Below are 24,781 nucleotides of genomic sequence, written 5' to 3'. Positions count from 1 at the left end.
TTGAGATTAGATTACTAACCACTAGTCTTTTATTGGGTGTGTCATGTTGTTCTCTGGGTTCATGACTGATTCTTCCCTTCTTTATCCACACTATACTGAAGTCTCTTTTCTCTCCCTACCCCCTTTCTCCTGGAGGATAATGCTGGAATTCTGGATCATTAGTCTCTGAGAAACTAAAAATAAGTAACTTTTCAGCAAAGTTTTCCCAATGGGTCAGAGCAGCTCCACCATCTTTCATTCATATGGTAACAGTTTCACTGCACATGGGAACTGCTAACACACAGCACTGTGCCATTTGCAGTGCAAACACTATTTTCCTCTAAGATACAAGCTCTCAAGAAAACCCCATGCCAAGAACAGATTACATCTATTGGTTATAAGCAAATGCACTCTCCATATACAAGGCAGCATGAGAAGACATGTCCAAACATTTAGCTTCCAGAGATATCCAATAAGCTACTATTAAAAACAGAACTCTGGATTACATGAATTCATAGTCTCCTCTGACAAGGCAATGTTTATAAGCTTGCCAGAGTTTAGAGACTGTGATAGGAATTTTCCCTGGAAACAAGTATGATCTGGTAAAGGAGAACCTGCACCATGTACAGATGGTGCTCCCCCCGCTGGCAGCAAACTGCCTTGCAGACAGATGGGAGACCAGCACGGGTAAGGAAGATGGGTACTGAGAAACTCAAGGCAAGAAGCTCTAAAAGAAAGCTTCAGAGGCTTGGAAAGTAGCTTATGCAGATGTGATCTCATGGGCTTTGTCCACTATAACACAGGCAGATGGGCAGAGAGAGAGTGAGGTGAGATCAGCAGCCATCTGTCTGTTCCTTCAGTAGCAGTAGCAGTAAACAAAATGCACATGAGTGCAGGTGTGTATGCCTTGGCATACTTAGAGTTAACAAGATTATAGTCCCGCCATTAGCCTGCTTCTAAACCACCTACCATCTGTGCTGGCACTTTAAAGGAGGATCTCTGCCCCCCCCCCCCGCCACACCTCTGTGACGTCTTGCAATGGCTGTGTGTGTTTCCAGTTTCCTGGAGAAGGACCTCTTTCACATAGATACCAGAATGATTCCTGGGGAAATGGGGCAAGCCTCCAAACATTTCAGCTTTATTTCATAGCCAGCTTTATTTCATAGCCTGGCCACTTCCCTTTCTCTAGTAATACAAAACATGCAGAGAACTCTGGTGTACAGGGGTGGCCTTAGAGATTCTTGGGGCTTGAGCAAAAGTCCACCATGGGGCCCAGGAATCACAGCCACCACTCCACCATGGCTCAAATGGGCAACCCTTGCCCTATGTAAGTTAGACAGGTGTGTGTGCACAGCAGCTGCACTGTCTGTTGCCTGGGCCCCAGAGGAGGCAGGTGCATCACTGCCAAGCCAGCCAGCTACCACCTGCTTACTCAAGCCTCGATGGGGGCAGGTGGGCATGTCCCCATCAAGATGGCCAGCTGCTGCCCATCTGTTCATGACCCAGAGGCTCTTCTTCTTTCCCCCTCCATCGGGGAGGGGCAAGACCCAGTAAGCCTGGGGGCAGCTACCTAGCTGCTGCATGGTAAAGATGCCCTGCTGGTGCAGTATCCTCTGTGGATGGGGATGCCCCAGGAATCCTGCTCTGTAGCCAGCACATAGGAGACTGGTAGTTTCAACAACAGATCTCTTTATTGCCTCCAACACAACCCAGCTTGTTATTACAGCATTGACACATCCAACCCATGGTCCAAATCTTGATTGGACCTGCAGTTTATTTAGCAGGACCAGATACTTCCTCCACCCCCCATGCAGCACTGAAACAAAATGCAGAGGATGGATGGGAATGAAGGAGCATTTCCTTTCATTTAAATACAATGCATTCTTTCCCTTTCAACATAAGAAACTGCTCATGCCAATAGCATCCTGCTGAGGATACAAACGTTTTAAAATCAAGCGCGGGGGGGGGGGCGGTTTGAGGAGAGAACAGGTTTGTTCACAATCTGTGCTCAAATACAGGATGATGTCATATGCAAACACAGAACATCCTCTCCCCCCACAAGAGCCAGGTGGCTTAAACAAGGAAAATCCTCCATGAAAGCAACTGCTGAGTACATGGATTACAGTCATCTCTGCTTGTAGTACACCCCTTCCACCGCTGGGTTGTATTTTTAAAATTCACCTTTTTTTAAAGCACTCATCAATCATGTACTAAATTGACTACTTATTCCTAGCCTACTGGGAATGTGGGCTCAATCAGGCAATAAGCAGAATTCGGGGAGGGGCATTAAAAAGTATCACCATTTTCCTCCTAGAAATTTTAGAGAGTTTGCGCAGTTGTTCATCTTAAGTGCTGATGTGATTTTTCTTTTTTTTTACTAGCTTACCTAGTTAGCAATAGGCAATGGCTTCGCAAAAGAAGACTAGCAAGAACAGAGGCCTAAGTGTTCATAAGATGTTTCAAGATTCACTTCAAGCTTGCTTTGAGGCATTTGTATCATGTGCTGTGTTGAGAACATGAAACACAATATAATACCTTTAGTAGGGGTAAGCTTTACAATTGCATTAAAAACAGAGCAGTAGTTCAGCCACTTATACAAGGACTCCCCCATACCCAGGTGTCAGACTCCCGCAGTGGTGGGTGAGAGACCAGGACCACAGCAGCCTTCAGTGTGTCTTTTGCCGGGTGTTAGCTAAACCTCAGACAGGGAGGAAGGGTCCAGGTCACCCTGGGCCCTTTCAGCCATATTCCTCTCATCTCGCTGCCCAGGTGCTGCCTAGCTGTTCCTCCCCAGCTCTATGTGGGCTGGCCTAATAAAGGATTGTCTGAGGGTGGGCTGATCCCAGGATCTTCCAATGCCCTTTCTTTGGGGGGCAGGTACATAGTGAAGGAAGGGAATCTGGGCAAATGGCTATCCTGCCTAGTCTTCCTCTCTCCTACGGCTTTAAGAGGCTACTCTCCTCAGGTCGCAGAAGAAGATAGATTTATATTCCACCCTTCTCTCTGAGTCTCAGAGCAGGTTACAATCTTCTTTATCTTCTTCCCCCACAGCAGACACCCTGTGAAGTGGGTGGGGATGAGAGAGATCTCCCAGAAACTGCCTTTTCTAGGACAACTAAGAACATAAGGAAAGCCATGTTGGATCAGGCCAACGGCCCATCCAGTCCAACACTCTGTCACACAGTGGCCAATATATATGTTTGTGTGTGTGTACACACACACACACATATACATACATACATACATATATACACACACACATATATACTGTGGCTAATAGCCACTGATGGACCTCTGCTCCATATTTTTATCCAATCCTCTCTTAAAGCTGGCTATACTTGTAGCCGCCGCCACCTCCTGTGGCAGTGAATTCCACATGTTAATCACCCTTTGGGTGAAGAAGTACTTTCTTTTATCCGTTTTAACCTGACTGCTCAGCAATTTCATTGAATGCCCAAGAGTTCTCATATTGTGAGAAAGGGAGAAAAGTACTTCTTTCTCTACTTTTTCTATCCCGTGCATAATCTTGTAAACTCTTGCGAGAGCTATGGCTGACCCAAGGCCATTCCAGCAGCTGTAAGTGGAAGAGTGGAGAATCAAACCTGGCTCTCTCAGATAAGAGTCCGCACACTTAACCACTATACCAAACTGCTGATGTCCTCCTCCTGTCTACTGAACCTAGGGTTGCCAAGTCCCCACCCCCAGCCACTAGCAGGGGAGGGTGGGAGGGTTGATCCAGCTTGGAAACTCCTGGAGAATTGGGGATGAAGCTTTGGGGGGACAGGGACCTCAGTGAGGTACAAGGCCACAACTAGGGATGGCCAGCATCCACATGGAACTAAGGCTCCCTTGGAATTACAGCTCATCTCCAAAGTACAGAGATCAGTTCCCCTGGAGAAAATGGAAGCTTTGGAGGGTGGGCTCTATGGTGGCGTACTTTGCTGAGGTCCCTGTCCTCCTCAGGCTTTGTCACCAAATTTACAGGAGTTTCCCAACATGGGTCTGAAACCCAACCCTCCTCCTTTGTCAGTGGCTGGGGGAACCTGGAACCCTAGAGTGCACCCTCCAAAGCATCTGTTTTCTTCAGGAGAATAAATGAATGATTCATTATGAATCTATGCAGTCTGGAAATCCACAGAGTTACAGCTGTAATTCTACAGGATTCCCAGCTTCCATCTGGAGGCTGGCATCCCTAACTGACCCCTGCTTCCCCTTTAAAGCCTGTGCCAGGCCTGCCTGGTTCTGAGGTCACTGCTGACTCATTTCCAGGCATGGCCTCACCCTCGTTTCCTTCTTTGCAGCCTCTGATTGGGCTGCCTGCCTCAATGGAGTCTGGGGGGTGGCTGCCCCCCACTAGAATCCCCTCCATTGGGCCTGCAGGTTCCTGTGGACCATCAGTGTGCAGAGGTGGGGGTGCCAGTCCCAGACACCTAGTTTTACCCATTCCTTTCTCCAGTCCACAAATGTCCCCAAGAGGCTGCTAGGTCACGTGGTGGCCAGGGGATGTGGCAAAGGGCCAGCTGGAGACTGAGAACAGCAGGGTTTGAGAGGAGGGACTTCGATGGGGCATAATGTCACAGAGTCCACTTTCCAAAGTGGCCATTTTCTGAAGGTGAAGAGATTTCTATTTTCTGGAGATCAGTTGTAATCTCAGAAGACCTCCAGCCACCATTGGGAGAGTGGCAACCCTATCTGGAGCTGTAATTCCAGGGGATCCCCAGGTCCCAGCTGGAGGCTGGCATCCCTAGCTCATATCTCCATTACCCACTGCAATACCTGTGCATCTGTGATGCAAGTCATCCAGCCATCCTCTAATCAATGTTCCCTCTAAGCTGCAGAGTCTTGTGAGCAGAAATTCTACTTTGTGAGCTACTGGCATTAAAGTTGTGAGCTACTGCATAAATTATTGTGGTCTGGGGTCATCCTTCCTGAGCTAAAACAAAAATCTGTGAGCTGGAGGCTAAAAATCTGTGAGCTAGTTTACGCTAACTCAGCTTAGAGGGAACACTGCCTCTAATTACATGAACCTATTTAACAAATTCCATGGAGGGAAGCCTTGGTGTTCTCTAATAGGCCCCTATTGTAGTATTAAAGCTATTTTTAAAAACAGCATTATTTCTAATGTAAGCTGTTAGTTTAATAGAGCTCTATTAAAAGGTATGCCTCGGTTCACAAGAAAGCTCTTCAAACAGATTGGTTGGTTGGAATCCTCCAAAAGCTTCCTCTTAGAACTGGGATGTACAATTGAAACCGTTATAGAGGCTACTTCTTTTTTAGGGTGTACAATACAAAACTTGGAATAAAATAGAATTCCACACAGGCAAGGTCCTACTATTTGTCTATTTGGATGTAAATCTCCTTCAGCAAGGGTCTCAGTTATTTTCACCCTAATGAATTCTCTCCTTTTATCTCCACTATTGAAGAAATCAATTGTTAATTATTTGTTTTTGTTTCTTTGAGGGAGGAAGAACTCAAGTACTGCCTTTTTACTTTGAAGTCAACAAAAGTCACTATCCATAATTGCTCATAATTTTATTAATGGCTATTGAAAATGAGCAGTGACTTTGACTAATTACAAAGAAGGAAATTCTCACACACGCAATCATACAAGCACAGATCATGAGAGACTAGTAGGAATGCACAGGAAAGCAGTTCCTGCTGGCTTGGTGGCGGTGGGGTGGCGGCGGCCTAAAATGTAAATGAGTTCCTGCTGGGCTTTTTCTAATAAAAAAGCACTGAAGACTAGGATCCAGAAGGAGACAGGAACAATAAAATTTAAAATGGACATTTGCCCTGGGGAACCTTAATAATTCTTTTGCAGCCTGTCTATGGGGCAACCTGGTGATGCGATAGTATTTTAAGTTTTTAAAAATTACCATTATCAGGTCTCAAAAAAAAAAGATGTAAAACCAACACAGAGGGAGGGACGGTGGCTCAGTGGTAGAGCATCTGCTTGGGAAGCAGAAGGTCCCAGGTTCAATCCCTGGCATCTCCCAAAAAGGGTCCAGGCAAATAGGTGTGAAAAACCTCAGCTTGAGACCCTGGAGAGCCGCTGCCAGTCTGAGAAGACAATACTGACTTTGATGGACCAAGGGTCTGATTCAGTATAAGGCAGCTTCATATGTTCATAATGCACTGGAACGTACCATGTTGACTATGGCACCATCTGGATTGTCTGTTTTAAAAACTGAATGAACAAATGAAGGTAGTGCAATTACATACTAAGTGGCGAGTTTGGAATTAATTGACATCAGGGAGAAGGGCTGCAGTCTAACCTTCTTTCTGATATATGGTATTGTGTAATAATTGTACATCTATGTAATGTGAGACTGAGAGAGAAACACAAGAGTCACCTGTAGTCTGATGGCCACACTTTGTGACCAGATTTGGGGGAGGGAGATTGGATTTATACCCCACCCTTCACCTGGCGTCTCACAGTTTACAATCTCCTTTTCCTTCCCCTCCCCACAACAGACACCCTGTGTAGGTGGGGCTGAGAAAGCTCTTTCCAGAACTGCTCTTGAGAGAACAGCTCTGAGAGAACTGGTGACTGACCCACGGTCACTCAGCAGCTGCATGTGGCAGAGTGGGGAATCAAACCCAGTTCTCCCAGAGAGTCTGCACAATTAACTACTATACCAAACTGGCTCCAAAGTTAAGAGAAAGGGGTGATGTGTATCTGAGCTATAGTGCAATGGGAGGGGGTTAATCTTCCCACACCATCTGCCTGATCCCCATTTCCCTGTTTAAAGCTGTTGTATGCTCAGAAGTGGAGCACACACAGGTACCTCCTCCCCCACGGGCTCCAAACCCAACCCATCACAGCCGTTTTTATCATTTAAAAAACCTGCAGGAGAGCTGATCACAAATCTTCCACAGTCATGTTTCAGGAAGTTCTATGGTGCAGCCTTTTTGCACTGCTGCAAACTGAAGAGAAACAGCAGTTAACATAAGATTCTCATAAAAATCTGTCCCCACAGGCAAGATCCTATTATAAGTCTACTCAGCAGCCGCTTCAACAAGGTTCTTTCCCCCACCAATTTTCTTTTGTTCCTTTGTTTTTCAGCTCATAGTTTTCACCTTGTTGTTTACAACTATAACAGAAGGATTTGGGGGGGGGGGAATTAAAAATAAAACAAATGAACAGTGGCTTTAGCTGGCTACAAAATGAGCACACAGTATGTACACCCTCAGTTTCCCTAAAGAACTGATGATTTACAGCTGATCAATGAATGATGTAAAGAGAACCAAAAGAATAGAAATTAAGTTAGAAGAAAAAAGGGAAAGGGAGTTTCAATGAATACTAGCCCTGAGAACCCCCAATAGCGCTTTGACTGTCAACACTGGATAACTTGACCCAGCAACTGACAGTGTGCTGCAGTGGTGGAGTGTTGGACAACGGCTTGAGAAAGCCAGGTTCAACATCCCCTTCCAGCAACAGACCATAGCCCAATACAGTGTTCCCTCTAAGCTGAGTTAGTGTGAGCTAGCTCACAGATTTTTAGCCTCCTGCTCACACATTTTTGTCTTAGCTCAGGAAAAATGGCCCCAGAGCACACTAATTTATGCAGTAGCTCACAACTTTAATGCCAGTAGTTCACAAAGTGGAATTATTGCTCACAAGACTCTGCAGCTTAGAGGGAACTTTGGCCAGTATTGTCTTAACTTACTCATAGTGTTGCCAATCCCCAGTTGGGTAACAATGAAATAAACTACTGTGTTACTTATATATTGCAAATAATTGCTCCACAGATATTTCTTATATCCTATTCATGTATTCTTCACCAAAATTCTTACAAATGTCCATGAATACAGCACAACTCAAAATACAAATTAATTTCCAATTGCTGTAATAGTACCAAAGTCCACTGTCTGAATCCTTTCGTTGATAGATGTGTGCAGTACCAATAAATGTGCTACTTCTTGCTTGGGTAGCAGTCTGAAATCCAACAGGTTCGGTGTGTGTTACTTCTTGTTTGGGTAGCAGTCCAAAATCCAACAGATGTGGCGACACAGGTCCTAGGTTCAGTGCATGTTTCATTCGCCCTTCTACTGGCTGCTTTTCTTATGTTCTGGAACCCGTGCTTAAGGCAAAAGCTCACATGACATGTTATGTCTCTTCAGTTTGCACGAATGGTTCTTTTCAGTTTGCGCGAACCTTTCCTGCAGGGGAGGCAACCCAGAAGCGAGGCCTCTTTCCTCCGCCGGAGTCTTGGGTGGAAGGAGAGACAGAGCTGCGCCGGCTGGAGTGTGGGGAGGGGATGCCTAGCGGTGCCCTGTAGACCATGTGGCTCCCTAGGCAGCTGCCTACATGGCCTACTCCCATGCGCCAGGCCTGCACTCGCTGACGCGGGGATTCAGAGGTTGGCCTTACAATGGCTTTCCTCTTTCCTTGAGGGTCGGGGACAAAGGGTCGCGATTGGGGGTGAGATGTCCCGGAGACACATGCTTGATTGCGGAGTGCCTCAGGGAGCGGTTCTCTCCCCAATGTTATTTAACATCTATATGCGCCCCCTTGCCCAGATTGCCCGAAGGTATGGGCTGGGTTTTCACCAGTACGCTGATGACACCCAGCTCTATCTGCTTATGGACAGACGGATGGCCTGCGTCCCAGAAAACTTGGACCGGGCATTACAAGCTGTGGCCAGGTGGCTCAGGCTGAGCGAGCTGAGGCTAAATCCGGTGAAGACAGAGGTCCTTTGTTTGGGTCGTGGTCAGGGAGGGGAAATCCCCCTGCCAGTTTTTGACAGTGCGCCACTGACAGCGGCGCACAAGGTCAGGAGTTTGGGGGTACTATTGGAGCCTTCCTTAACGATGGAGGCTCAGATAGCAGCCACTGCTAAATCCGCATTTTTTCATCTTAAGCAGGCGAGGCAGCTGGCTCCTTTCCTGGAGCGCGACAACCTAGCAATGGTGATCCATGCAACGGTCACCTCGAGGTTGGACTACTGTAATGCCCTCTACACGGGGCTGCTCTTGTACCGAACCCGGAAGTTGCAGTTAGTGCAGAATGTCGCGGCCCAGTTGTTATTGGGGCTCCCAAGATGGGAGCACATTCGGCCAGGGCTCCGGACTCTGCACTGGATGCCAATAATATACTGAGTTCGGTACAAGGTACTGGTTATTACCTTTAAAGCCCTATATGGCCTAGGACCTGCCTACCTTAGGGACCGTCTCTCCCCACATGTTCCCCAGAGAGTACTGAGATCGGGATCTCAAAATCTGCTTGTTATCCCTGGGCCAAAGGAGGCCCACCTGCAATCCACCAGGGGCAGGGCATTCTCCATAACAGCTCCTTTCTGGTGGAATCAACTGCCGGAAGAGGTGAGGGCCCTGCGAGACCTTGGTCAGTTCCGCGGGGCCTGTAAAACAGCCCTCTTCCGGCTGGCTTATAATTAACTGGCATTGGAAGCTGAGTGTAGTTCTGATAGACCGCCATTATATGTTTTATGCGTTTTATTATTCTACTGTTTTAACTATGTAAGATGTTTTAAATTCAAATTATGTTAGATTTTTATGTGTTGTGAGCCACCCTGAACCACTTCGGTGAGAAGGGCGGGATATAAATAAACTTGAACTTGCACTAGATAAGCAATGTTTTGCTAAGAGTAAATGTAAGAGTAAATTCCAGGGGCATCTGGCTGGCTGCTGCAAAAACAGAATCCTGGACTAAGAATGATCTCTGGTCCAATCCAACCGGGCTGTGCTTATGTTCTTAGCAATGGATTTTCCTGGGAACTTCACTCTCCGCTTGCTGCAGTATATTCTACATTTCTAATCAGCACTAAAACACCCTTCTTCCTATGGAACATAGCACAATGAGAGCAAGTATGATATATGTAGTGTTTGTACAGTTAGTTTTTGTGCTGTGGGGTAATGAAGATTTTTTTGGTAACTTCTTCTGGCTGTTGTGTCCTGGGTCTTTTTATCTCTGCCTATATTTACATTTTGGTCTGACTATTACAATATGCCCTGTTGTGTTTTATTTTCTTGATTAAAAATAATACTGAAACCATTGGGCAGGGGGGCGACAGTTTCCTCTAGACTCCGCGCTATCCTCAAGCTATTAATGTTAAAAAGAGCACTGGGCAACCCCCAGGTGACCATTTCAGACGTCACTCTTGTGTCTCCCACAGTATCTGCAGCCTCACCATAATGGATTAAAAAAAAGAAGCTGAAACCACCATCTTGTTACCATAGCAACACCAGCAGACCAGGACACTGTAATGTACTGTAACCTAGCAACTAGTGACGGAACTTCCGAGCTGTTGGGGAAACTGCAAATAGGCAGCCTCAGCTGAGATTGATCGTCTCTAGGCAAAGGAGAGGGTGAGACATGCTGCTGTGCAGAGCACCGCCCTGGCTGTTCTAGTACAAGAATAATGAGGGAAAGCTTGCACGTCATTCCTCACCACTGAGAGAAGGGCTGCAGGAGCCAAACAAATGAAAGCGATACAATTGAAGTGGTGCACCAAGCGTATCCTTTCCCCTTCTCTGCCTCCTCTGGATGGCATCTTCTGGGCAATGTTAGTAGAGATCGTCTGCCACAGAGGAGAAAGCACCATCATTGTTCATTGTTTGCTTTCAGTGGCAAAGTGGCCATGCCTCAACGCTAGGGCACATGCTTTGTAAGTAGATGCTCCCAAGCTTCAATCCCAATTCAAAAATCTCACAGCAAGCCTAAACATAGGCAGCTAACCACAAGATTTTGTACTCGCGTAGTGGCTAGAGCAGGGGTGTCAAACATAAAGTCTGGGGGGCAGAACCAGCTTGTCCAGGGCTATTATGCGGCCCATGAACTACTGGTGCAAGGGAGGGAACAGGAGGCTCCTCGGGGTGTGTGGGTGTGGATGGAGCCATGCCAATTGTGGCTTCAGCACAGTGGGACAACCTCAACTGCAGCAGCCAAGTAGAACCCCTCAACTTCAGGGACTGGTAAATTAGGGGCCACTGCAGCCACATTCATACTTCTCCACTCAGCCTGGAGCTCTGGGGATGCTGTCCCAGATGGCGGCAGGGATCAGTGTTTGTACATGTTGGGGCATGGGAACGTCTACGCTGTGCTATACCACTGAATCTTTAGTCCACCTAAGTGGGTTTTCCTCTGCAACCCCTTCCCAGTCTCTGCAATGAGGACACACCAACTCAGAGCATACCAGTTGCTGTCCATAATAAAGTTTATATATCTGGTACCCAGGATTACATTTCACGACACACTTGGCACAGTCTGCCAATGTGACATTTATGTCAGATCCGTCCCTCAATGAGTTTGACATCTTTGGATTAGACTGCTGCATTGGGGACTGGGAGATCCAGGTTCAAGTCCTCACTGTGCCCTGAAGCTCACTAGGAGATCTGGGTCCAGTTCCTCTCTCACACTAACCAACAGGGCTGTAGGTGAGGATAAAATGGGAGGGAGGAGAATGACATATGCCACCTCATGCTTCTTGGAGGAATGCAAATAAACAAAGATACTGGGGTGGCAACTAGAATACATGGCTAACAAAAAATTCAAGAAGGAACAAACTAGCAACAATAATAAAAGCTTAATAGAAGCTCCATGTACAAAGAAAGTATACTTCAAGGGCAGATGCTGGGGACAAGCAATGGGCGGGGGGGAGGGGGCTGTAACCTCTCATCTCTGCATGTGAGTACTGAGTCATAAGGCTGAAAAGAAAATGCTGGGCTAACTGTCAGAGTCAATTCTTACCAAGATTTCTTTCACAAACACTGGAAGCAACACCACGTGTTTTCCACTGACAGGTGAGCTTGCTCTGGTTTCCTCCTAATATACTGCAGCAACAGGGCTTCGACAGGGCAGGTTTTCCTGCATTTTTCCTGCCCGTCCTTAGTAGTGTCCAGATTCCCAAATACACCACCAGGGGGCTTTTCAGCTTTAAAGAAAGGCAACTGATACAGCTTTGTAACTTTCTGTCTGACAGCGAATTCCCAGATTTCATTTTTTTTTAAAGTAAGTCTCAGTCTCCTTTCATTGTAGAGATATATCTCTGCAATTTAAGGGAATAGAAACTTACTTTTTAAAAAATGAAAGATAGAAATTCAATTGCCAGTTAGAGGGGAAGAGGCCCTGCGGTGAGAGGAATATTGGTCAATATTGGAGGACAGAGAAAGTCTTCCAGAGAAAATCCTGGAGGAAAGAAGGCCCTGTGGGAGAAAAGACCCTGTGGTGAAGGGGAAGTTGGCCACTGTAAAGGACCGAGAAGGAGGTCCCAGCGTGGACAGTACCTTGAAGATCTGGTCTTTCCTGTCAGCATGGATGCCACCCAAGCTTTGCTGTAATCTTTCTCAGGCATGTGGGGGGGGGGGACTAATTTCTCAATAGTATCCAAGACAGGGTAAACAACCCAAGTGTTAAGTTACTCCACAAGTAAGCTTCAGAGGATGTACAGAATACCTCTTGTTATCAAGTAAAGACAAACAGCTATAAGAGAGAACAGAGAATGAAGGGGCAGGGGGGGGCGTTCCTTGCATGTCCTTTTGGCAGGTTTCATTCTTGCCTGCTCTTTAAAAAAAAAAAAAAAAAGAGATTAAACCAGTGCTGTGCCTGAAGGGGAAAAGAAAAGAGTGGAAGAGAGGCAGCACTCATTGCAGGCCATGTATGCTCTAGGACTAAATCAGCACATAGACGTTTAGGATGAAGGGTTGAGTTACCAGGTGCCCCCACCCACCAGCTGGGGATGGGGATGTAGGGTGGCCACATCTAAGTAGGGAAACTCCTGTAGATTTGGAGATAGAACCTGTTGGGGGGGGGCAGGCACCTCAGTATCTCAGGTCTCAGTGGGGAACTCAGTGGGGCACAATGTCAAGAGCCTACCCTTCAAAACATCCATTTTTTCCAGGGCAACTGATTTCTTTAATTTCTGTAATCAGGAGATGAGCTGTAGTTCCAGGGGATTCCCAGGTCTCACTTGGAAACTAGCATCCCTAATGAAGATGAACTAAAATGCCCTTGGCAGTCTTAGACAGAAGGGGAGAACAAGCCTGTTTGTTACTGTGATGGACTATCGAGGGTTAATGCCTCAGAGTCGGAGAATCTTTGAAGGACAGGCTGTTCAAATGGATTTCTGTGGAGAGCATCAGTTAAGAAATGACAGTTGGGAACTGACAGTTGAAACCGAGACAGTTTAGCACTGACTAAGGATTGGGAAGGAGGCAAATGAGAGGATCACAGAAGATCCCCATTGAAGCTGAAAAAGGACAGAGCTTTTCGTAATCCCTTCCCAGTGAAAAGGGAGAAAACTCTGTGATCCCTGGTCTGTACAGAGAGAAGGATTTTGGGAATTGCATGTTCCTGCCTTCTAAATAGAGATTAATACATGTTCCTGCCTTCTAAACATGAAATGTTTGCATGTTCCTGCCTTCTAAACATGAAGTGTCAGTAAAACTCAGAAACATATGTTTGCAAGTTAAAGCAGAAACTCAAAAGAAAGCCTCTCTCCTCACAATTTCACAACCTGAGTTCAATCCCGGCAGAAACTGGGTTCAGGTAGCTGGCTTAAGGTTGACTCAGCCTTCCATCCTTCCAAGGTCGGTAAAATGAGTACCCAGCTTGCTGGGGGGAAAGCGTAGATGACTGGGGAAGGCAATGGCAAACCACCCCGTTGAAAAGTCTGCCGTGAAAATGTTGTAATGCGATGTCACCCCAGAGCTGGAAACAACTGGTGCTTGCACAGGGGCTACCTTTACCATTTTTTTCACAGTTTCCAAAATCTTGTGGAAAAGCAAAAACACATATTGTTGGGAACATATTAATTGGATTTAGTGTGATTATGAAGTTACCTCAGTTTTTCTTATTGGTTAACTTCATACATCCTAGTGCTGATTCAACCTGACTTCCCCCCCCCCCCCAACAAGTTAAAATAAAATATTTTGTTTATTTTTGAACTTTCCAAAGCTCTTGTGTGCCATTGCAGGGGCAGAATATTAGCAAGTGATTTTGTCTCTTCTCTCAAGTCCCTGAGCTGGGTCAGCATCAAGATATATATAATAATGTGACAAGGTGGGATAGCCATAGACCAACAAATAAGATGAAAATAGATGTAGGGGCTGCTCAGCAAGAAAGAAAGAAGGAACAAAGGGAAAATCCTGTGCAAGAGGGAGGAAAGAGACCAAGATCACTATAATTACATTCTTCTCATCCCTTGGAGAATGAGGAATGACCACCTAGGCAAGTTGCTAAGTTTGGATATAGTGTCATTAATCTGTATAAAAGCTAGTACTCCAAGATTCTATCAGACTCCAGTGTAACCAAGGAATTAAACAAAATGATGGAGCTATGCATAAAGGTGAGGTTTGCCTATTAATGAATTACTTTGTGTGGGGTAGGAGATAGGCTTGCCAGTCCCCAGGTCCAGGCAGAAGATTCCCTGGTTTTACAGGCTCCTCCCCACAGCCAGCCAGCTGGCTGGTGGGGTGAAGCCCTGCCCGAACAGGCACAATGTACCTTTAGATCTCAGGCAGGTTCAGAAGCTTGCAACTGCTTTTGTTTTAAAAGAAGGGTGTGTGCCTTTAAATGTCAGCGAGACTGAAGCTGCTGAGGGGGGTGAGCAGAAAAGCCGCGTGTGTGCGTGTGTGAGTGAGAGAGACAGACAGACAGAGGGTCCAATCCCTCTGTTCATTTTGTACTTCTTTCAGAAGTTGTTTGTATAGCAAAAGGGATAGTAAAGAATTAACGAGAACCTAAGAATGTGATAGAAGGAAACTCCACCCTCTATACCTCTTTCTCCATAAATTGGATGAAATACAGCAGATTGTTACATTCAGCAACTCCAGCGAGTAAAGCTAGCTATACGATTGCCCCAGGAAGATCTCAAAAGTGTGGGCACGCAAACTGTTTATTTTGGCTCCTTGTGAGAGTTCACTTTCATTTTAGTGGAACCATTTGAATGCAAAAAAGAGGAGGAGGAAATTAAGACTGTATTCAGGGGAACTGCACTGCAGTATTTGTATTTATTTATTTATTGGGAAAATTTGGTGCCTCTGTCTAAAAAAACAACCAGTCTCCATAGGGTATAATGGAGTGTCCAGAGGAAATCACCCCCCCCACACACACACACTTTCTGATAACTCTGAAGTGGGGGGAGAGCCTCCAAACCAGGGGTCCCCTGCCCCCAACAGGGGATTGGCAACCCTACAATAGGACAGTTCCAAAATGGGTTAATGGTGTGGGTGGGGGAGGTATACTGCACCAATACTCCCTCTAAGCTCTGGAGTCTTGAGAGCAAAAATTTTACTTCACAAGCTCCTGGTTTAAAGTGAGTGTGTGATTGGCTACTGCATAAATTAGTTTGCTCTGGGGCCAAAAATGTGTGAGCTGGAAGCTAAAAAACTGTGAGTTAGCTCACACTAACTCAGCTTAGAGCAAACATTGCAGCGCACATGCAGAAAATAAGAAGAGCCCACAATTTATGTGTGTTTGTTTTACACCTCACACAGATCTCAGACTCATAAGAACATAAGAGAAGCCATGTTGGATCAGGTCAGTGGCCCATCCAGTCCAACACTCTGTGTCACACAGTGGCCAAAAAACCCAAGTGCCATCAGGAGGTCCACCAGTGGGGCCAGGACACTATAAGCGCTCCCACTGTGCCCCCACCCAATCACCAAGAATACAGAGCATCACTCTCCCAGATAGAGAGTTCCAACGATAAGTTGTGGCTAATAGCCACTGATGGACTTCTGCTCCATATGCTTATCCAATCCCCTCTTCAAGCTGTCTATGCTTGTAGCGCCACCACCTCCTGTGGCAGTGAATTCCATGAGTAAATCACCCTTTGGGTGAAGAAGTACTTCCTTTTATCAGTTCCAACCCAACTGCTCAGCAATTTCATTGAATGTCCATGAGTTCTCATATTGTGAGAAAGGGAGAAAAGAATTTCTTTCTCTACCTTCTCTATCCCATGCATAATCTTGTAAACCTCTATCATGTCACCCCTCAGTCAACATTTCTCTAAGCTAAAGAGCTCCAAGCGTTTTAACCTTTCTTTATAGGGAAAGTGTTCCAACCCCTAAATCATTCTAGTTGCCCTTTTCTGCACTTTTTCCAATGCTATAGTATCTTTTTTGAGGTGCAGTGACCAGAACTGCACACAGTACTCCAAATGAGGCCGCACTGTGTTCTCTGTGTCAACCCACTATAGATAGTAGCTGTGTCTTTCTCAGCTAAGCTCTGTTAACTGAGCTCCTTTTAAGTAGAGATGTCTGAATCTGAGATTTGCTTTTGTAAAAACCAGGAGCTTTATCGCCAAGCCATTACTCCTCCCCTCTATTATTGAGCTTTGATCGATCAATAGCAGAAAAGGGCAAGGACTTTTGCAGTTGAATTAGAATCAGTTTTTTGCTGTCCTTACCACCCGCTGTGCCCTCATTACAGCTAAATCTAATCCTATTTACTGAACTGAGTTCTGACATGAAATTCCATCCCTCTGGTTTACATCTATATCTTGCAGATTTACATCAGTTAACACAGTGGGCCTGGACCGGTGTTCTGTTATTTGACGGAGCACTGGCTCAACTTACATTGCCAGGCTTTTAATTCAAGGCTGAGTCTATTCCAGAATACTGCAAGCACTCTGCACAAATACCAACACAGTGTGATGATAATTACTGAGCACAGAATTCAGCTTCCTGAGAATCTCAGCTTTATTTCTGGAAAAACAAGAACAAGTTGCTAGGCCCTATGGCTATAGAGATATTGCATGCGGTCAACATTGTGTGAAATCTCAGAAGCTCGTAAGATAAGGAAGGATGGGATGGGTACAGCAACAGGAAAGTTAGGCTTGGCTGCCCTATCTCAACCAGTTTCATGACTAGCAGAAGTTAAGTAAATTAAGCAATTAACTGTGTCATGCAAATTTGCTAAAGTTATGTACAAAGGTTTCCAAATCCAGCTGCACAACACAGAACTTTAAGCACAATTTCTGTGCAGCTCTGTCCTGGGTTTTCCCCCTCTCTCAAGCCAAGGAAAGCAGGAAAGACCCTTTTAAACAGAAGCAGGGACAACATTTTACCAAAAATCCTGCAGAGAGCCTATACCCTCTCTTCAGGCTAAACAGTAGTCTGCTATCAGGCTCTCTTAACTATTCCCAAGAAGTCCAGAGGACAGAGCCAATCTCTGAGACTTCCAGGGAAACTATTCCAGAAAGTCAACCCTGCAAGGTAGGCTTGCAGTACTAAGTTTCCAAATGAAGACTTAACCATAGTTAAGCTGGACTGTAGAGGCAAGTTTCACACGTTATATATATTTGAATCCTTCACAGTCTTGTCTTTATAAATATATTTACATGTAAATTACATATTTAATTTAAATTACATATAATTTAAACATGTAAATATATTTATAAAGACAAGACTGTGAAGGATTCAAATGAAAAGGACTATTCTTCTTCAGACTAAGTAACACATATCAAAGTATAGTTTTCAAAGTTCCAAACGGACATGAAGATGTTCAGCATTCATAAGACAAGGCCTTCAAGTCAGGCATCCAAAGCAAACCACACTCAACCACTGACATGATGAATTGTCAGTAGTCAAGCAGTGGCTACTCTCTAGGCCAAGAGTGTTAAACATGCAGCCCAGGGGCCAAATCAGGCCCTTGGAGGGCTTCCATCAGGCCCCCGAGCAAATGGCTGTCATCTGCTTCCTTCTTCCTATCTCTTCCTTCTGCATATAGGGTTGCCAAGTTGAAATATCTGGGGACTTTGGGGGTGGAGCCAGGAGATATTGGGGGCTGAGCCAGGAGCAAGGGTGTGACAAACATAATTGAATTCCAAGGGAGTTCTGGCCATCACATTTAAAGGGATAGCACACCTTTTTAAATGCCTTCCTTCCATAGGAAATAATGGATAAGGCACCTTCTTTTGGGGCTCATAGAACTGGACCCCCTGGTCCAACCATTTTGAACCTTGGGGGGTATGTTGGGGAGAGGCACCAGATGCTATACTGAAAATTTGGTGCCTTTACCTCAAAAAAACAGACCCCACAGAGCCCCCGATACCTCCAGATCAATTCCCTATTATACCCTAAGAGAATCGATCTCCACATAGGGAATAATGACGTGCCCAGCAGACATTTCCCTCCCCCAACCCCCTGTTTCTGGCGACTCTGCAGCGAGGGACTGGCATCTCTATTCACGTGTTGCTGCCAACTTCTTCAAAGTAACACAGACACACCATCCCAAGAGGAAGCCTTTTAATCGGAGACTGAAGCCTCCAGAGATGGAAGGTCACATGGTGGCTGTGGGGGCGGGCTTTCCCCCCCCCCCACCAGGCAGCTGATTGGGGGTGGGAAAGAGCCTGGGAAAGTGGGAGAATCCCCACTGGGACCTGGGGATTGGCAAGCCTATCTGCATAACAGCTTGCTTTGCAAGGCTTGCTCAATTGCACAGGAGCTACAGAGCAAAAAAAAAAGTTGGCTGAGGCTCCTTCCTTGGGGAGGAAGAAGGGCAGACAGAGCTTGTTTTTCCAGGCTCTCTCAATCGCACAGCAGAGCTACTGAGCCAAGCCTCTCTTCCTTCCCCCTCCTGGCCTCCTGGGGAAGGAAGAAAGGAAGGAAAGAGCCAGAGTTCCTTTGCCCAGTTCCTTGGATCCCATGGGAGAGATACAAAGAAGCACCTTTAATACCAACAAGTACTAACATTTTAAGCATGTTTTAAGCTTTGTTTTTTTAAAAAATCAATTTTGTTTGTCTGTGTCCTTTATAAAGTTTATATCTCTGCTACCTAATCATACACATGGCCTGGCCTGACATGGCACAGCCCAACCTGACATGGCCCAGTCCAACAAGGTCTCATTTATATCAGATCCAGCCCTCATAACAGATGGGTTCAACACCCCTGCTCTAGACAAAACATATTTTACTCATAAGAATAGGGTCTGGTTGTCTCCAGGCCCAAGGAGCCAATCAGAGCCTAGCAAATGATGAAATCTTCCACCTTGTTGCCTGGGCAACCCCCAAGTCATGTGCTAGCCATGTCCTTGAGTTCCCAAGCTAGATGCTTATGCTCAGCTGTAAGGAATCTCTTAATTGGAAGCTGTTAGGGAGGGTCCAGTACCAACGTCTGCAGGTGTTGTTAATTTGCACTTGAAGGCCACTAGCAGTTATCTCTTGGGAGTGAATACTTTCAAGAATGTTTTCTCAATCAGAAGCCTAGCTGGGATTTTAGACCCAGGCTAGGTTGGTCAAAGTCTGCAAGGAACCAAAAAGCACTACAAGCCCTGCTCCTCCCATCTACTTTATATGTTAAAGATGGGACACTATAGACACTTCAGTGGGCCATAAAAGCAAACAGTGGGTGTCTAATAAGCTTATTTTCTAAGAAACTTATCTAGGGACATGTAATGACTGTCAGACTATTCTACAATTCATAGAGATGGCGGTTTCATTTTTTAAAAAGTTAACATAAAAAACACCCAAGAGCCCTGACCTGGATAGCCCAGGCAAGCCCAATCTTGTCAGATCTTGGAAGCTTAACAGGCTAGACTTTGGCAAATACTTGGATGGGAGACCTTGGAATTCCAGCAGACAGCAGGACAGGGACAGGCTTTATTCAGCCACCTCTCTGAATATTCTCCAGGCCCCCAGTAGGGGTCAGTATATAAAAATACCCTCCCCCACTCAAAATTCTACCTTGCAAAACTTGATTCTGCAATTTGCCTTAAATAAGCAAACTTAACATATTTACCCAACTGTATGAGTTTTGCATTCATTTTACTTAATTCTTGGTAGTCATGAGAAGGAGTTTAAATGTGTACCAATATAATTATAGTTTTGTTAGGCAAGTGTTGTAGGGCAAATTGCTGCACAAGATTTTGAAGCCGTCCACTGGAAATACTCTTCTAGCCTCTGTGGGCTACGAACCTGGATTTTTTTAAAAGCTGAAATTCTCAGAAGACAACTCCATATGCAATATTACACTGTGCATTCTGCAGAATCACAGGACATATATAGCCATGCCAAGGTTCCTACTGCAGTGAAGCGTACAATAAGCATACAATAAAATCTCTGTCGTTCTCTTGACCATAAGTACAGCTCCTAGAAAAGTGATTGGTTCTTTTTTTTTTTTGTCTAGGGATGGCATACTGTCCCTGCGAAAGAGCAACTCTCAGCAACTTTAAGGTCCTATGCTTTGTACCTGACAAACCTGGCTTTTTCTGATTTGCTAAAGAAAGAACACCACAGTCAAAATGAGACAAACTTGCCAAGGGACAATGTCCTGCTGACTGCATGAGAAGGTTACACAATAAAGCAAGAAAGACATTTTGAATGGCATGGCAGTATTTGTCTTGGCGCAGATGCAGAATGTTTTGAAGTTCTTACTGCACACTGTTTTTCTCCATTTTCAAATCTCCTCAAAGCAGGGGACCAGATTTTGCTCAGCCACCTGCAGTGCCCTTCAGCAAACAACACAAACTACAGGGAAAGCTGAACTTTTCAAGTTAAAACCAGCACAGGCTGTTTGTTGTGCCAGGAGTGGGGACCAGCCCATGGGGGAGAAGGAGAGAAGGATGACAGAGACATACTGTGATGGGAGGAAGCAGGCCAGAACGTTATTTACTACAGGCTCCTCAGATCTTGATGCAGCATAAGTGGGGAATGACGGATATGGCTGACCACCCAATGGCCATCAACACCCTCCCCAACCTGCCTGTTGGGATACCCAAGGGCCAAAGGCCTGGTGTTAGAAGTGGAAGCAGTGGGAACCACTATTTCTAGCCACCACCACCATCTTCCTGGGGGTTTGGTCAATACATCAGCTTCAAGATTGGCTGTCCTGTACCCTCTCCCTCAGAGCCCCTTAAGGGGACTCTCCTTTGGTCAAGCAGAGAGCCCACCCTGCATAACCTTCACTATGTTCCCCATAACCTTCACTATGTTCCCTCATTGCCAGCAGCAGTTGTGATGGTTATGATCTTTACTTGGTATATATTTGGGAAAGGTAACCCCGCCCCCTTCCTGGTCTCAGAGTCAATCAAAGCCCTGGGCAAAATAACATTTGAAAGAATAGGAAAGGAGGGCGGATTGTCACCAAGAGAGAATTTCTGAATGGGACATGACCTTCAGCCACTTCCTTTTCAAACTTCTCCCCCAGCAATGGGCCAGCCGAGGTAGGCTGCAGGAAGCCACTTGATAACTACCTGGCTTACAATAAAGCTTGGCCCATTTGCCCAGAGACATCCTTGCTTCCTCCCCACCCTCACTCCCCCCCAGGCACAAATGACTGCTCCAGCCCATGGCTGTCTTCAGACTAGTAACTTTTTCAAACTTTTTCAAAGTAGGCCATATAGATGGGAGGTCTTCCTGTTGGCTCACAGACAACATCCCATCCCCAACCCCAAGAAATTCTCCATCATGTTGAAAGGAAAGAAAATGCCAAAAAGACATTTTTGGGGCAAAAAGAAGACAAAATATGAACCTGCTTCACTGCCAACACCACCAGCGAGCAATCACGATAATGCATTCCATGTTCAATTGCATTCACTTGTCCATTTGTTACTGGGTACAATTCAAAGTGCTGGGTCTTACCTTTAAAGCCCTAATCACCATGGGACCAGGGAACTTGAAAAACTGTTCCCTCCCATAACTTCTGTCTATGGCTGCCAACCTCCAGATAACAGCTGGAGATTTCCTGGGATTATAACTGCTCTCCAGGTGACAGTTTCCCAGGAGAAATTACTTTGGAATGCCAGGGCATTATACCCTGCTGAAGTCCTTCCTCACCCCAAGCCCTGCCCTCCCGAAGTTCCTCCCCCCTGCCAGCTCCAGGAATTTCCCAGCCCAGAACTGGCAACCTTACCTCAAGCACACCAGTTAAGATCTGTCTCACAAGCCCTGTTCTCCATCCCCCACAACCCCCAGAAGTGGCAGGCAGTGATAAGGCTTTTTCCCATAGTCACCTTATCTGTGGAATGCCCTTCGTCTTGAGGCTTAGCTGGTGCCTACCCTCTTTTCATTTAGATGCCAGGCCAAAGTGTTTCTGTTTATCTAGGTTTTTAATTAAGGTGTTGATCTTTTAAAATCATGTTATTAGTGTGTTTTTAGTCTGAAAATTGTTAAATTCACTTTAAACTGCTCAGTTATTTGTTTTTGTAATTCTCTGGCTGGAGTTTTTAAAAGCAGGGTTCTGATTTATAACTTTTAATGTGTGTTCTGTATTATGTAATTTTGTAAACCTAGGAAATGTGGCATAAAAATTACCTAAATAAATAAAATAAGTATGGGGCAATTGGGATAATTGCTTTCTCCTGCTTTGTTAGTCCTTGTTGAATATTGCACTGAAGCATAAAAAGTAGCATCAAATTAAATGATTACAAAGAAAGCAGCAAGATCATTAATCTTTGTTTTCCTCCTCAGCTATCATTAGACTCACCCTGCTGAGTTGATCCAAGAGTCTTTGGTTCTGTTCAGATAGTTCCTGGACCGCCCGAGTCTTCTCTCGATCTGCTTCCCGTAAGTGGACCTGTTGTTTCTCCAGTTCATCCTGCAGCTGTTTAACATCACTCTCCAGCTCCGATACCCTTCCTTCCCATTCCCCTTCTTTGTTCTCAAACCGTCGTCTTAATTCATGTTTCTCTTGTTCCAGGTGCTGCATAACACACACACAAAATAAAGAGTTTAATGCCATTGTCCCATTTCCCTTTGAGCTAGTAAGCATCTTCCAACAGCCTTCCAAAACTGTTACCTTCTTCCTGGCAACCCTCTTCTCATTCACCAACCAACCTACCTTTTGTCCCCTACCTGTCTTTTGTCTTCATCTATATTTATTTACTTCATTTATGCCTTGCCTTTCAGCAGAATGCGGACCTGAAGCAACTTACATCATTATCCTCTGCTCCATTTTATCTTCACATCTACGACTGTGATATATACTAGGCTCCCTAAGGTCACCCAGCAAGCTTCCATGGCACAGTGCATATTTGAACCAGATCTCAGCCTGAAACTCTAACCACTACATCACACTAGCCTTTGTTGGGTGACTGCTGTTGAACAGTAGCAAACAGCCAGTACTGGCTGAGTCATGCAAGTTGTGTGGTATCAAGTCACACAGTAGCTGTAAATGGACTTGCCCCAAAGAGTCCTCCCTCAAAAAGTCAAAGCAGCCTTGGAAATGGCCCTGCCCTCTACCACTGCTTTCTACTGACAGAAATCAAGCTTGAAGGCTGGAAATACTGCTGTGGTTGCCTGGCAACAACACCCTTAGACAGCATTTGTTTCTTAAAGCTACAGATGCTACTTATATTATTTGGTGTATTTTTTTTAACTCACAGTGCTTTGGTTTTAGATTTCAGATTTTTCTGTAAACCTGGGGCTTTTCTCAGGTTTGTAGAAAGATCTATCTTGTCTGTTCATGGCTCCTGTCTCTGGATTTAAGTATTCACAGATCTGGCCACATTGAGAATTAGATATATTGATTGACAGACTGTTCCAGTAAGCATCAGGTTCTGTTCTGCAGATAAACAATCAGAAGTTTTGCTGGTTTGTTTTAAGAAGAAACAATCAACATAAAGATAAACAATCAGAAGTTTTGCTGGTTTGTTTTAAGAAGAAACAATCAACAGAAAGCAGCATAAGTGACCTCATCCAGTCATATTTTTGCATTAGTCTAGTTCTATCCTGGTGTACATTCTAACACCTCCTTCTGATGGATGCCTTTCAAAGCCAGAACTTTATTTAGTTTTGAAATGTTCATTGTGTCATGCAAGTGGGTCTTTAAAGCTTTCATTTCCCTTTGATACAAGACTATACTTGGTTCCTTAATCTGGAGAGAAGCTATACCTTTAGAAGAATTATGTGGTACAGCTCTTCTACAACTATATTACTCCCCAAAACACTACAGACATCGCACCACTTCCAAGCCAACATCAAAATGCAGGAAAAACAAAAGCAATAAAACAAACATGTCAAAGAGAACATCTACAGCCTAGGCTTTTTCCTGATGTGCACGTTTTCTATATGCAAGGTATTTTAGATATAGAGGGACATTAAACACTGTGATCTACCCACCTACATATAATCTCAAAAAGGATGGTTCTGGATATGTTGATTAGCTGGCTTCTAATATTTTCAGAATGAAGAACTGTGGTGAGATTATATGGGAGCAAGGCAGAAAAAGGCAATAGCTCGGCCAGATTTATTCCAAACCACAAGAAAACTCCTGCTGTTCTCTGTCATGCTGAACTATCTGAAAGTCTCTGGCACCCATCAACTGCTCCACCAACACTCCCTCACTACCTGCAGCTTCTTATCTGAATGTTCACATGGGGCCTCTTTCTTTTCTTTCAGACCACTCCTCAAAATGTCTCACCCTCACCCCTTGTTACTTTTTGCTTCTCCATCCCTTTTCATTTCTTCTCTGTCTTGCCCAGTGTCAAAATACAGTGTGTAGCTTCCTCAGGGCAGATGCCCCCTGGACACTTAATTTTTATTTCTCTAAAAAAAAAATAGATTAATCTGGACACACCATCCTCTGATTTGCCAGCCTTTCCCCCTAAACCCTGATGTGTTAGGATTAGCTACAGTCAGGCCTCGGATTCAGTGGGAGCTCACAGGAGCACAGCTCCTGAACCTTTCTGAGGGCTGTTCAGATGCACAGTATAATCAGTTGTCACTGTTGTTTCATACTGGATTAAAAGTGGCTGATCAGACAGCAACATCTGCCTACTGGTATTAACTCGTAGTAGCCCACCCCCCTCCAATCCTTCTCAGAACTGGAGTATCTTGTTACCTGCTCTTTTGCGGTGTTTTTTGAGTTCTCTGGTTTCACCTCATAGTTTCCCCATCTGGA

General features: G+C 45.1%; 1 protein-coding gene across 2 annotated transcripts in view; it reads right to left on the bottom strand.

Annotated features, from left to right (window-relative positions):
• Window positions 1-24,781, bottom strand: part of BICDL1 (BICD family like cargo adaptor 1) — a 77,234-nt gene that overhangs the window by 40,965 nt on the left and 11,488 nt on the right. For both annotated transcript variants that reach the window (XR_009555951.1, XM_060249031.1), the window contains exon 2: window positions 22,367-22,582. Coding sequence is in view for 1 of the 2 variants with exons in the window: in XM_060249031.1 (XP_060105014.1) it covers window positions 22,367-22,582 (216 nt within the window). In the remaining variant the exon portion in view is untranslated. The remainder of the gene's footprint in view (window positions 1-22,366; window positions 22,583-24,781) is intronic.

Source organism: Heteronotia binoei, chromosome 11 (assembly GCF_032191835.1).
Source record: "Heteronotia binoei isolate CCM8104 ecotype False Entrance Well chromosome 11, APGP_CSIRO_Hbin_v1, whole genome shotgun sequence".
Classification (NCBI taxonomy): domain Eukaryota; kingdom Metazoa; phylum Chordata; class Lepidosauria; order Squamata; family Gekkonidae; genus Heteronotia; species Heteronotia binoei.
This window is presented reverse-complemented; position numbering and strand designations above follow the sequence as displayed.